General features: G+C 43.9%; 1 protein-coding gene across 14 annotated transcripts in view; it reads right to left on the bottom strand.

The window, feature by feature from the left end:
* The window catches only part of NEO1 (neogenin 1), a 564,730-nt gene that overhangs the window by 58,744 nt on the left and 490,927 nt on the right, over positions 1–15,059 (bottom strand). For 8 of the 14 annotated variants that reach the window (XM_065558583.1, XM_065558591.1, XM_065558585.1 and 5 more), the window contains 2 exons: positions 10,054–10,248; positions 9,235–9,267 (listed from right to left, as the gene is read on the bottom strand). The exons of 1 other annotated variant lie outside the window; for it this stretch is intronic. In XM_065558583.1, coding sequence (XP_065414655.1) covers positions 9,235–9,267; positions 10,054–10,248 — 228 coding nt within the window. The remainder of the gene's footprint in view (positions 1–9,234; positions 9,268–10,053; positions 10,249–15,059) is intronic. 5 more of the 14 variants (XM_065558584.1, XM_065558592.1, XM_065558587.1 and 2 more) reach the window with 1 other exon arrangement.

Here is a 15,059-nt window from a genome sequence, read left to right as displayed (position 1 = left end):
ATGGGAAGTTGAAAAAGCAATAAAAATGATTATAGAGATATAATGGAAACAGGGGGAAGTTGACAGCAATCTCTATAAATTAGCAGTTACGCAATACAGACAATTGATAAGGGCTCAATGAAAAAGACAGAAAATACACTAGATTAAAGACAGTAAGAAGGAATTTGTTAAATATATGAGAAATAAAATAAATTCTAACAATTGTGTAGGTACATTGCTAGATAGGAATGGTAAAATTGTCAATGCAGAAAGGATAGATGTGTTGAGTAAGTATTTTTGTTCTGTATTTGGAAAGAAACTGGATGAAATATTCACATCTTACAGTGATAATGAAATACAGTAATAGGCAAAATGTTAAACAGCAAGTACTGAAGGTAAACATTTTTAAATCTGCAGGACCAGATAACTTGCAATTAAGAGTTTTGAAAGAATTGGCCAAGGAGTTCTCTTACCCATCGACATTGGTATTTAACAGATATTGGAACACTGGGGAAGCACCAGAGGACTAGGAAAAAAAGCTAACGTGCCAGTATTTTAAAAGGGTAAATGGGATGGCCTGGATAACTTTAGTCTGGTAATATCTGGACATTGAACCACATATTGAAACCAGGCAAATCATGGAAAGGCTGATATGGAATGGAATCACTAAAGAATTAAAAGATGGTAGCATAATTCATGCCTCCTTTTATGTAAAATGGAGCTTGTCAAACTTGATACAATTTTTTGGATCAGATTATGAATTTGGATGACAAAGGTAATTGTGCAGACATAATATACATAGACTTCTGTAAGGTATTTTACTTAATACTGAACAACATTCTGATTAAAATTAGCAATACACAAAATCAACGCGGCACACACTAAATGGATTAAAAACTGGGTAACAGATAGATCTTAAAAACTTCTAACAGGAATCATAGGACTGGAAGGGACCTCAAGAGGTCATCTAGTCCAGTCCCCTGCACTCATGGCAGGACTAGGTATTATCTAGACCAGGGATAGGCAACCTATGGCATGCGTGCCAAAGGCGGCACATGAGCTGATTTTCAGTGGCACTCACACTGCCTGGGTCCTGGCCACTGGTCTGGGGGGCTCTGCATTTTAATTTAATTTTAAAAGAAGTTTCTTAAACATTTTAAAAACCTTTTTTACTTTACATACAACAATAGTTTAGTTATATATTATAAAAAGAAGAACAGGAGTACTTGTGGCACCTTAGAGACTAACCAATTTATTAGAGCATAAGCTTCCGTGGACTACAGCCCACTTCTTCGGATGCATATAGAATGGAACATATATTGAGGAGATATATATACACACATACAGAGAGCATAAACAGGTGGGAGTTGTCTTACCAACTCTGAGAGGCCAATTATTTGCTTTAGGTTGGGGGGTTGTCTGTAAGCGAGGACAGGTCTGTCTCCCAAGATCTGTGAGCAAATACTCACCAGCAACCACACATCACTGAACAAAACCACTAACCCAGGAACCTATCCTTGTAACAAACCCCGATGCCAACTCTGTCCACATATCTATTCAAGTGACATCATCATAGGACCTAATCACATCAGCCATACCATCAGGGGCTCGTTCACCTGCACATCTACCAATGTGATATATGCCATCATGTGCCAGCAATGCCCCTCTGCCATGTACATTGGCCAAACCGGACAGTCTCTACGCAAAAGAATTAATGGACACAAATCTGACATCAGGAATCAAAATACTCAAAAACCAGTGGGAGAACACTTTAACCTGTCTGGTCATTCAGTGACAGACCTGCGGGTGGCTATATTACAACAGAAAAACTTCAAAAACAGACTCCAAAGAGAGACTGCTGAGCTAGAATTGATATGCAAACTAGACACAATCAACTCCGGTTTGAATAAGGACTGGGAATGGCTGAGCCATTACAAACATTGAATCTATCTCCCCTTGTAAGTATTCTCACACTTCTTAACTGTCTGTACTGGGCTAGCTTGATTATCACTTCAAAAGATTTTTTCCCTTAATTAATTGGCCTCTCAGAGTTGGTAAGACAACTCCCACCTGTTTATGCTCTCTGTATGTGTGTATATATATCTCCTCAATATATGTTCCATTCTATATGCATCCGAAGAAGTGGGCTGTAGTCCACGAAAGTTTATGCTCTAATAAATTGGTTAGTCTCTAAGGTGCCACAAGTACTCCTGTTCTTCTTTTTGCGGATACAGACTAACACGGCTGCTACTCTGAAACCTGTCATTATATATTATAGACTTATAGAAAGAGACCTTCTAAAAACGTTAAGATGTATTACTGAAACGTGAAACCTTAAATTAGAGTGAATAAATGAAGACTTGGCACACCACTTCTGAAAGGTTGCTGACCCCTGATCTAGACCATTCCTGACAGGTGTTTGTCTAACCTGCTCTTAAAAATCTCCAATGATGGACATTCCATAACCTGCCTAAGCAATTTATTCCAGTGCTTAACCACCCTGACAATGGTTTTCCTAATGTCCAATCTAAACGTCCCTTGCTGCATGTTAAGCCCATTGCTTCTTGTCCTATCCTCAGAGGTTAAGAACAGTTTTTCTCCCTCCTTCTTGTAACAACCTTTTATGTACTTGAAAACTGTTATGTCCCCTCTCAGTCTTCTCTTCTCCAGACTAAACAAACCTAATTTTTTCAATCTTCCCTCATAGGTCATGTTTTCTAGACCTTTAATCATTTTTGTTGCTCTTCTCTGGACTTTCTCCAATTTGTCCACATCTTTCCTGAAATGTGGTGCCCAGAACTGGACACAATACTCCAGTTGAGGCCTAATCAGCGTGGAGTACAGCAGAAGAACTACTTCTTGTGTCTTGCTTACAACACTCCTGCTAATACATCCCAGAATGATGTTCACTTTTTTTGCAACAGTGTTATACTGTTGACCCATATTTAGCTTGTGGTCCACTATGACCCCCTGGTCCCTTTCTGCAGTACTCTTTCCTAGGCAGTCATTTCCCATTTTGTATGTGTGCAACTGATTGTTCATTCCTAAGTGGAGTACTTTGCATTTGTCCTTATTGAATTGCATCCTATTTACTTCAGACCATTTGTCCAGATCATTTTGAATTTTAATCCTATCCTCCAAAGCACTTGCAACCCCTCCCAGCTTGGTATTGTCCACAAACTTTATAAGTGTACTCTGTATGCCATTATCTAAATCATTGATGAAGATATTGAACAAAACCGGATCCAGAACTGATCCCTGCGGGACCCCACTCATTATGCCCTTCCAGCATGACAGTGAACCATTGATCACTACTCTCTGAGAATGGTTTTCCAACCAGTTTGCACCCACCTTATAGTAGCTCCATCTAGGTTACATTTCCCTAGTTTGTTTATGAGAAGGTCATGCGAGACAGTATCAAAAGTTTACTAAAGTCAAAGATCATTATCCAAAGTGGGTGTTTTTAGTGGGGTCCTGCAATTAACTGTTCTTATCTCAATATCATCAAACATCATTATCAATGGTCTGAAAGAATATATAAATTAATTGCTGGTAAAGTTTGTAGATGACATAAAAACTGGCAGAGTGGTAAATAATAATGAAAGATTACTTCTACAGAGCAAAGTGGATCACTCGGTAAGCTGGGCTCACCTGATCAATATGCATTTTAATACAGCCAAGTGCAAGAGTACACATTTAGGAACAATATTTCACACAGAGGCAGGGGACTGTATTTTGGAAATCAGTAACTCTGAAAGGAACTTAGGGATAATGGTGAATAACCAACTCAACAGAAGCTCCCAGTGCTTTGCAGTGGCTAGAAGAATTAACACAAGATGAGGTGGTAATATAATTGAATACAGCATTGAGACTGTGGGTAAAATTTTCAAAATGCCTACGTGTATCTTAAGAGGTAAAGTCAAGTTTTCAAAAGTGACTTAGGCACTTTGCAGGCTACATCTCACAAAAAGCCAATGAGACTTGGGCTCCTAAGTGCCTAAGTCACTTTTGAAAACTTCACCTTGCATGTTATGTCATTTAGGCACTTTTGAAAAATTCACCCCATTGCTGGAATACTGTGTCCAGTTCTAGGGTCCACACTTTGAAGTGATTAATTGGAAAGGGTTCACACAAGCACCACAAGAATGATCAGAGGTCTTAGTACCTGCCTTACAGGGAGGACGAAAGACATTTCATCTATTTAGTTTAGCCAAGAGAAATTAAGAAGTGTCTTGATTACAGTCTGTATGTACCTACACACGGAGAAGATTTTTAATACAGACATCTCTTTAGTCTAGAAGACAACGGCTACTGCAATCTCATGGCTACAAACTGAAGCTAGACAAAATGTGACTAGAAATAAGATGCATATTTTTAACAGTTATTATTAATTAACCAGTGGAACAACTTACCTAGAGAGATGGTGAATTCTCCATCACTTGAAGACTTTAAAGTAAAAAAAATGGTTACTAACCTTTCCATAACTGTTGTTCTTCAAGATTTGTTGCTCATATCTATTCCACTTTAGGTGTGGTGTGCACTGCGTGCACCACGTGCACCATTGCTGGAGATTTTTCCCTCAGTGGTATCCATTGGGCTGGCTCTAGCACCCTCTTGTGGTGCACACTCATGCGCCAGTATAAGGGGACCGGCTGGCCCCGCATCCTCTCAGTTCCTTCTCGTTGGCTAACTCTGACAGGGGGCAGGCGGGTGGGTCATGGAATGGACATGAGCAACGCATCTGGAAGAACAACAGTTACAGAAAGGTTAGTAACCATTTTTAATTCTTTGAGTGCGTGCTCATGTCCATTCCATGTTAGGTGACTCACAAGCAGTATCCAAGGAGGTGGGCACAGAGTTCATGGACATGCAGATTGAAACACTGCTCTTCAAAAGTTGGCACCATCTCTAGCCTGCTGAGTGATGGCGTAATGGGAGGGGAAGATACTGACGACCAGGTCGCTGCTCTGCAGATGTCTTGGATCGGGACTTGGGCCAGGAAAGCTGCTGCTGAAGCATGAGCTCTTGTTGAATGAGTGGTCAAAATGGCAGCAGGTGGAATGCCCGCCTGCTCATCACACACATGAATACAGGAGGTGATCCAGGACGACATTCTTTGGGATGAAACCGGTAGGCCTTTCATCATGTCTGCTATTGCCACAAAGAGCTGCCCGGGTTTGGTCCTCTCAATGTAGAAGGCCAGGGCACATCTAACATCCAACAAGTGGAGATGCCACTCCTCTGCATTCCTATGCTCTTTCGGGAAGAAAACTGGCAGGAAAATAGCCTGGTTACTGTGAAACTGCGAGACCCCCTTTGGAAGGAACGCTGGGTGGGGGCGCAGTTGAACCTTGTCCTTAAAGAATACTGTATATGGGAGTTCTGACATAAAGGCCCTAATTTCGGAGACCTTCCCCTCGGTAATCACTATTAGGAAGGCAAGAAACATCAAGAAACACTTCCACTTGGCTAGATAAGTTGCTCTAGTAGATAGTTTCCTACTACCTAGCAAGATCTGGCCAACTTGTTCTGAACAGGCCTGTTTCTTCAGGTTCAACTATGGAGCTTCCATGCAGTCGGGTTAAGGACCCAGAGGTTTGGGTGGAGTAAATGTCTGTGGTCTTGTGAGATCAGGGCCAGGCAGGGTGGAAGTGGCAGCAAGGGCACTAGTGACATGTCCAGCAGTGTCCGTCTCATTGGCCACTGTGGCACAAGGAACCATGGAAGGAGGGTGGAAGTACAAGAATTCGTGTCCCTTGGCAGGCACATAGTACTTCTTCTCTGCCCTCTTTCAAGTGGGAGGAAGAGAAGATGGGGTATGCCATAAGGATCTGACCATACCCATAATGGCTTCATTGACAGGTAGGGTCTCCTTTGACGGGGCTGCTGTGGCCAAAGTGTCAATGAGGCTATGTGAGGACTCTTTAAGAACCCCCACCCTCCAAGTCTAGGTTAGAAGCCATCCTTTTAAAAGCTTGTGGTAGGCATTAAAGTCAGCCTGGGGAGGAGGAGGAAAAAGCCTGTACCAGCAAGGGGCCCTCCTCTTATTCTTCAGCCCCAGCTATTTCCCCCCAGGCCTAAGTCCTGTGTGTCAGTACCAGGCTCAGTACCAGAGTCTGGGTCTGTTGCCAGATTGTGAGTTGGAGGAGCCCTCCTCTCGGACAGTACCATGATTCTGCTGGCACCACGATGATGGCCTGGCATCAGCAGATGGTCCTGCACTGGACTCAATGTCATTTGCGATTAGCGATGAGTTGATGGTGCTGCTAACGTGCAGTGGAGGTGTAGCCTGACATGGGTTGTACTCCGCTGCACTCCCCTTGTTTGTCCTTCCTCAGTACCAGGTAGCATCCCCTCTCAGACCGTTGCTTCTTATGCTTCTTTCTTGGTATCGGAGATGGAGAATGGTGCTGAGAAGCATGCAGTGCCGGAGATACTCTTTGCATCAAAGCCGAGGTGCTCGTAGCTGAGTCCAATCGGTTTGGCTCTGACACTGGTTTAGGTGCAACTTCCCTTAGGATAGCCTTTAGTCTAGCCTCCCTGTTCTTCTTTCTATGAGGCTTGAAATCCCGGCAGATTTGGCAACACTGTCACATGTGCACCTTTCCCAGACACTTTATACAGCTGGAGTGCGGGTTGCTCACTGGCATACGCCTGCTGCAGGAGGCGCAGGGTTTGAAGCCTGGAGACTGAGGCATTCCCGGCTCCAGGGGTGAAAGAAGCCCCTCTAAGCTAAGACGGGTAAGGGGGGGGTCTAACTACACCTCTACCCCAATATAACGCAACCCGATGTAACACAAATTCAGATATAACGTGGTAAAGCAGGGCTCTGGGGAGGCGGGGCTGCTCGCTCTGGCGGATAAAAGCAAGTTCGATATAACGCGGTTTCACCTATAACACGGTAAGGTTTTTTGGCTCCTGAGGACAGCGTTATATTGGGGTAGAGGTGTATATACACTAATTCTATCTAACTATGTACACTACTACATGAAATTAAGACTAATATAACTAATCTAGAGAATAACAGGAAAAAAAAGACTGAATGACCGCCTTGCCAAAGCAAGAGGAGCTGTTCTAGCTATGGTCACGGGTGGTAAAAAGGAACTGAGAGGGTGCAGGGCAGGCTAGGTCCCTTATACTAGTGCATAAGCTTGCAGCACCAGAGCTGGCCTGATGGATACCACTGACGGTAAATTCTCCAGCAATGGTGCATGTGATGTGTGCACACCTAACATGGAGTGGACATGAGCAAGCACTCAAAGAACTAGAAGTTCTTCTAAAATTCAATCACATGTTGGCGTGTCTATAGCTCAACCACAATTTATGGGCTTGCTGCAGTGACAACCGAGTGAAATTCTATGACTTGTGTTATGCATCGAGAGGTCAGACTAGATGATCATAATGGACTAATCTAGACCCCTTTCGCATAGTGACTCTCAGTCAGTCTGGCAAATATCTAATTCCTAGAATAAGGGATTGATAGATTATCCTTTCAACTCTTCGGAGTTTTCACATCTCATGCTACCTTGACAACAGTTCTATCTGCAAGATGCTGAACCCGATCATCCTCTCACAGCAGTTTTACACCATTGTAATTGAGAGAAGAAATGGGCCCACTAGCCTAAGGATTGCAAGCAATTGTTCTCCTCCTCCAAAACTGATCATCTACTATACACATTGCCTTTTGTCTTTGTACTTGACCAATGTGCAACACACAGATAGCTTCAACAGGGAACCTGTTCTACTGTGTGCCAACACCTGTGCTACAAGGAAGGAGAATGGAGGGGCAAAGTATCATACTATGTATGTAAGGAGAAACACTGTGGGAAAAAGATTTGAAAATGTATTCTGAGATAACATACCCATCAATATGTGGCTAAGGCAGAAATAAGAAGAACCACAGAGGTCAGAGATTCAGTCCACTCTCTGTGGGCTGGTTTGTTCCCTATATTCTCCAGTGCTTTTCCCATCACTTCTCGAGAGACACTATTCCACAGTCTAACAGATCTTGTTGTCAAGAAGTTTTTTCTGCTATTCAGCCTATGCTTTTCTTTTCTTCATTTCACCTATTGCTCCTAGTTTGTCACCTCTTCAGAGCTCTATTTACAGGAATTATAAAACAAACGTCTCCTGCTTTTCATATATGCATTTTTTAATTAAAAGTTCTATGCAATCATGAACACTAACAAAATGTTACTGTGATAAAACTTTCCTCCCTTAGGATGCTCATGCTGTATGAAGGATATGAATTCAGTTATCTGCAGAACTGAGGTTAGAAGAGCAGTGCAAAAGAGACAGTGCAGCAACTTTTATTTAAAACACAAAGTTTTAGTCTTTCCCATCCCTTTGGGATAGAGACTGTGATAGCAGCCAGGGTTTTTGCAACCAAAGGCTGGATAAGAGTTTGTTCCTCAGCTGCCCTCAGTCATTACTGTTTGGTTTGGAACAGGTAAAATAAACAGTGTTTACAAAATATTTCTCAGTAATGGATTAAAAAAATATATTTATAACATGGAACACATTTTCACTTTAAGCTTTAATCATATGCCTAAATTCTTTGCTAGTATCCCTTTAAACTCGTTCCTCCCCAAACACTAAAATACATTTCTCTCCTTATTAGTGGGATGTTTACCTTATTTGGAAGAAAGCAAAATTAGCCCTAAAAATTCACCACAGACCCCAGCTCCACACAGCAAGCTCAAAGCTACCATTTGTCAAGTTAGTAAGCTTAAAGGTTTTGGTGGCTAAAGTTGTTGCATTCCTAGTGGAGACTGATCTCTAAATGAGCCAACTGGCAGACTCTCTCATGCAGAAAGCTGAACAAGACTAAGGCTACTTTTATTTACTGCAAAAATAATAACAGATGTAGAGCGGACAAAACAGAACTTGTGCTAATCCAGCAAGTGTTCTTTGGTCTTTTACCTCTCTGTGCTGAGATCCAGGGTTCACTGGTCAGAGCTCTACTTGAGTATCATCTAATCCAAATCCATTTTAACACAATGATTCAGGGCTGGCATAACCCACTTCTTCCCTTATGTGACATCTGACTATGGAGATCACTTTACATTCCTGACATCCAGACCACAAATAAAAACTCTAGTTCCTCTGCTAATAAAAGCTCCACAAGAGCTCGCTCAGTTATATTTAGAGCAGCTGATGTGTGTTTCATTTATCAAGTGCAATTGCAGGTGGAAAAGAAACACAGTAGTGTGTGAAAGAGATGGAATAGAGGAGAAAAAATGTCCATTTATTTACCTTGATCATTAGGCATTTTATCTGAGGATTCAGCTACCAGGACAAGCACAGGGGAGTAAAAAACAAGAGAAAGATCACCAGGTCTGAAGAAGTGACAGGCAGTATTTAAAGAACTTCACACAGCAGAAAAAAACTAGTTAGAGATTTAAACTTCCATTTTTAAACACCAAAATTCACATAGAAACCATACTGCTAGATATTAAATCGACACATACCTTTTTTGCAAGGTTATTTTTCACTTCTCCTTACAGATATTATCTACATTAACATCTGTCCTATACAATGATTTCTCCACGTTTCCTTAATTGGTACATATTTTCAATGTCTTGTTCCTTCCTACCCTTTCACCAGTTACCCATGAACAAGCATCTCTTGATTAAAGAGGCAGTTATATCATACTTGTTCAGGTTATATCATCCATGACATTAACATGTAATTGTTCGCAGACCAATAAGAACTTATTTGCAAATCCTGCTGCCTGTACTATTGGGCAGATGCAACACACTGCACCTGAAGTCTTTAGGTAACTAGAAGTCAGTTTTTCTGAAGCTCACTTACGGCACTGACTATGTAATAACAGCTTGGTGACATATGGGCCAATAATTAATTTAAAAATAAATCTCCACAAACATATGGGTTTAAACTGGGTTATGCGATTGTTTCCAGCCAAGAGCTGCTGGAAGAATGAAGAGAAAACATCTTCCCTAATCAAACTTCATCTTTTCCTCCGCAGCGCATATTCAATACAGAATTGATGCTCCCAGTTGCTTTTCTTACAGGTATTTTAGGAAATGCTGGAGAACATACATGAGACTTTACCTTTGGGTGTTCTGAACTGTACTGCCTCCGACATAGGCCCCATGCCCTTGGAGTTGCGGGCCTGGATTTTGAAATAATATGGCGTATCAAGGGTTAACTCTTGGATCTGGTGTGTCAATCTGTTTCCCACCACAGGCTCAATGACCCAATCATGTATCTCAGCGTTCACATCTGTGCTGTAGTAAATGATGTATCCTGTTCAAAGGTACCAATAAGATAAAATTTATGCATTAAAGGGTGGGATTTTTGTTGCTCCTTAAATGACTCCAGAGCACAGTTCCTATTGACATTAGATGGAATAGGTGCTCTTAAACCACTGAGGGGCTTTTGAGAACCGCAACCTCCTTTGTTTCAATATATAAGCATTCATTTAAATATTAGATACACATCCCATGGGAAATTTTAAACCATTGTATTATATCATAAAGTATAACAACGTCACTTAAAATATCAAAATGATCCTACATTCAATTATAGAGAATTCCATTATTTCCATCTTCTTTTCCAATCATATGAAAACAATGTAAAATAATAATTTGAGGACTATTATAAGAATGTTCCCTCCTCAAATATTAGCAGTTTAGAGAAAAATGATAGCTTTAAAAAAAAAAAAAAAGTAGTTACAACTTTTTGCTATCTCTCAGTTTATATTAACAACGAAAAAATGTAAACCTCAAGAGAATTGCATATTGCCTGTAAAGGTATATTAAATCAACATAATCTTTTATTGAATATACTGTATGTATGGCACCATGATGAACTGGCAACATGACTATAATATATAATATATTTAATGACAGTGAATGGGTAGAAACAACGGCATAAAATAAATACTCATTAACAAATACAGGGCTAAACATCAGTAGCTCTATGCACCTGCAAAAGGGGATATCTGATGTCCCCTTTCTCCCTGGCATGGACTAACCGTACCATGAGTAGAAGAGTGGAAGGGGTTGCGTACTCTGCAGAGCTGTAACTTCCTCTCCCATGCAGGTGGGTGACACCCACCTCTATTCCCCGGGCTGGTCCCGTGCAATGCAGCTAAGATCTGCCCTAAGCAAGGAGCAGCATGTAAAGTGGCAATCAAACCCAGAGATTAATGCAATTGAAGACAACACTCTTTATTTTTGTCTCAATTAATTGGTTGGTATTTTCAATATATTGTACAACAAAGGCCTGTAGAACCCAGAAATTGCATTTCTTAGGCCTGGTCTACACTAGCAGGTTATGTCGAATTTAGCAGCGCTAAATCGAATTAACTCTGCACCCGTCCACACAACAAAGCTATTTAGTTCGACATAGAGGTCTCCTAAATTCGACTTCTGTACTCCTCCCCAACAAGGGGAGTAGCGCTAAATTTGACATGGCCATGTCGAATTAGGGTAGGTGTGGATGGAAATCGACGCTAATCGCTCCGGGAGCTATCCCACAGTGCACCACTCTGTTGACGCTCTGGACAGCAGTCCGAGCTCGGATGCTCTAACCAGCCACACAGGAAAAGCCCCGGGAAAATTTGAATTCCTTTTCCTGTCTGGGCAGTTTGAATCTCATTTCCTGTTTGGACATCGTGGCGAGCTCAGCAGCACTGGCAACGATGCAGAGCTCTCCAGCAGAGATGGCCATGCAATCTCAGAATAGAAAGAGGGCCCCAGCATGGACTGATAGGGAAGTCTTGGATCTGATCGCTGTGTGGGGCGATGAGTCCGTGCTTTCCGAGCTGCGCTCCAAAAGACGGAATGCAAAGATCTACTAAAAGATCTCTAAAGCCATGGCAGAGAGAGGATACAGCCGGGATGCAACGCAGTGCCGCGTGAAAATCAAGGAGCTGAGACAAGGCTACCAGAAGACCAAAGAGGCAAACGGACGCTCTGGATCCCATCCCCAGACATCCCGTTTCTACGAGGCACTGCATTCCATCCTAGGTGCGGCCGCCACCACTACCCCACCACTGACCGTGGACTCTGAGGACGGGATATTGTCCACGCCCGCTTCCTCTGAGATGGTAGTGGACGGGGAAGAAGAGGAAGGAGATGAGGAGGACGAGGCAGTCGACAGCGCTTACAACGCTGATTTCCCAGACAGCCAGGATCTCTTCATCACCCTCACAGAGATCCCCTACCAACCGTCCCCCGCCGTTAACCCGGACCCAGAATCAGGGGAAGGATCAGCCAGTAAGTGGTTTAAACATGTAAAAATTTATTTATAAAAGAATATAAATATTAACTGTGGCTTTTTCATGATTAGACTGTCCTAGGCACTTAAAGTTCTAGTCTTTGGCAGTGCAACTGCTGCAAAAAAATCTAACAATGTCCGGTAAATCTTGATTGGTTTGCCCTAGGCGCTGTACTGTTTAGCCCTTGACAGAGCAGCTACAGTAAAATTCGGTCAATATATCCGGGGATAGAGCAGAAATCCTCATGGGACATCTCCATGAAGCTCTCCTGGAGGTAATTGGAAAGCCTTTGCATGAGGTTCCTTGGGAGAGCGGCCTTGTTGTGTCCTCCGTAGTAGGAAACGTTTCCGCGCCAGGCTACCATCAAGTACTCTGGGATCATTGCCTTGCACAGCATGGCGGCATACGGCCCTGGTCTTTGGAGGCTTTCCCGAAGCATGCGTTCTTTCTCGCTGTCAGAAATACGCATCAGAGTGATGTCGCTCATGGTCACCTGCTTTGAATTAGGGCAATGTTAGTATTGGGACTGCTTCCCTGTTCCTTTACAGAACTGTAATCGCTGGTTTACAGCCATGCGGTGGAGGCGGGAGAGGGGCAGCATAGAGGGATCTTTCCCGGGGACAGCCGCGAGGGGGTGGGAAAGGGGCAGAGTTCATGCTTGCCGGATTGCTGGCAGCAGGAACTGGCCAACGCTAGGAGCATTGCTTTGAACGTGAAAGTAGGGCAGTGCTATTATGAAAGTTTTAAGCTGCCACAAGTCTACGGCTTACCATGTCAGCCCGCTACCCAAATTCTGCTGTGCTGTTCCGATTCTGTGATCTGCACTGCAGGACCCCAGGGACTGAATGCGAAGGCCGAAAATTCGACCTTGTCCTGAGTGCGCATGTGATAGGTGCTGTGAATGGTCTTTTTCACAGAGAAAGACTATTTTCATTGTTCACTCAAAAATTTATCTTTCTGAGGAATTCACTCCCTTTTTCCCATCCCACAGCTGTGGCTGTCTCCCGACCTACCCTGTCATCAGACTCCCAGAGGCTGTCGCAGATTAGGCGTAGACGGAAAAGGACACGGGACGACATGTCCTCTGAACTTATGGGCTGCTCCCGTGCCAAGTCAACACTGCAGAGTCAGTGGAGGGAGAACTTGTCCCAAATGCACCGATCACACATGGAACGGGAGGAGAGGTGGCGGCAGGAAGACCAGCAGGCGACTCAAACACTGCTTGGACTAATGAGGGAGCAAACGGACACGCTCCGGCGCCTTGTGGATGTTCTGCAGGACCGGAGGCAGGAGGACAGAGCCCCGCTGCAGTCTCTCTGTAACCACCGTCCCCCGCCACAAAGTCCCATACCCCCCTCACTGAAAGTACCAAGAAGGAGGGGCTGCAGAGCCCGTGAAAACTGTCACTCTACCCCTGCAGACTGCTCAAGTGGCAGAAGGCTGTCATTCCCCAAAATTTGATAAGTCCTTTCCTTCCCGCATTACCCAAGCCCCCATCCCAGTTTCATTGTTCATTTGCTAATAAAAAATACGTTTCTGTTAATTGCTGTTTCCATCATGTTTTTTTAGAGGACAGTCTGTTTTAAGGGGGGGAAAGGTAGTTGGTACAGACACGGGGGCAGGTTCAGCAGCAGGTCACACACACAGTGCAGTCACTAGGCACCCTGGTCAGTCTGGGAGGTGGTTTTCATTGTCTGGGGGGGGGGGGGGGGGAGCTATGAGACTTTGTGGCGGGGGAGGGCGGTTACAGATCTTATGCAGCGGTCCTTATCCTGGATCACAGAGTCACGCAGCAGGGAATCTGTAACCGTCCTCCCCCTGCCACAAAGTCACATAGCCCCCACACACAGAGTCCCGAACAGGAGGGGTGGCAGGCTCCGTTCAAACAATCAGTCCGCCAGTGCGGACCACTGTAGAAGAAGGAGCCTGGCATTCCTCCAGTTTAGAAGCGTCCTTTGCATGAGTACTGTACACCCGCTCCCCACCACAGTCTGCGTCCCACTTTCAACACTTTACCGCGGAAACAGTAATAAATAAAACGTTGTTCATTAACAAATTTTCAGTGATTTTATTTTTAAACGTGTGTTGGAAGGGGGGGAAGGGGCTGAACGGGGTATGAAACTGGAGAGGATTGTGAACAGTCACTGGGTAAAGAAACGGGGGCAGGTTCAGCTTCTCTGTAAACCAACAAAATTGTTACAGGTTACCCTGCTCACTCAGGAACCTAGCTTTCAAAGCCTCCCGGATGCACAGCGCGTCCCGCTGGGCTCTTCTAATCGCACGGCTGTCTGGCTGGGCGTAATCAGCAGCCAGGTAATTTGCCTCAACCTCCCACCCCGCCATAAAGGTCTCCCCCTTGCTCTCACAGAGATTGTGGAGCACACAGCAAGCTGCAATAACAATGGGGATATTGGTTTCGCTGAGATCGGAGCGAGTCAATAAGCTTCTCCATCTCCCCTTGAGACGTCCAAAAGCACACTCCACCACCATTCTGCACTTGCTCAGACGGTAGTTGAAGAGTTCCTTTTCACTGTCCAGGGTGCCTGTATAGAGCTTCATGAGCCATGGCATTAGCGGGTAGGCTGGATCCCCGAGGATCACTATAGGCATCTCCACATCCCCAACAGTTATTTTGTGGTCCGGGAAGTAAGTACCTTCCTGCAGCCATCTAAACAGACCAGAGTTCCTGAAAACACGAGTGTCATGAACCTTGCCCGGCCATCCGACGTAGATGTTGGTAAAACGTCCCCTGTGGTCCACCAGTGCTTGCAGCACCATGGAAAAGTAGCCCTTTCGATTAATGTACTGGCTGGCCTGGTGGTCCGGTCCCAAG

This window comes from Chrysemys picta, chromosome 10 (assembly GCF_011386835.1).
Source record: "Chrysemys picta bellii isolate R12L10 chromosome 10, ASM1138683v2, whole genome shotgun sequence".
Taxonomy (NCBI): Eukaryota; Metazoa; Chordata; order Testudines; family Emydidae; genus Chrysemys; species Chrysemys picta.
This window is presented reverse-complemented; position numbering and strand designations above follow the sequence as displayed.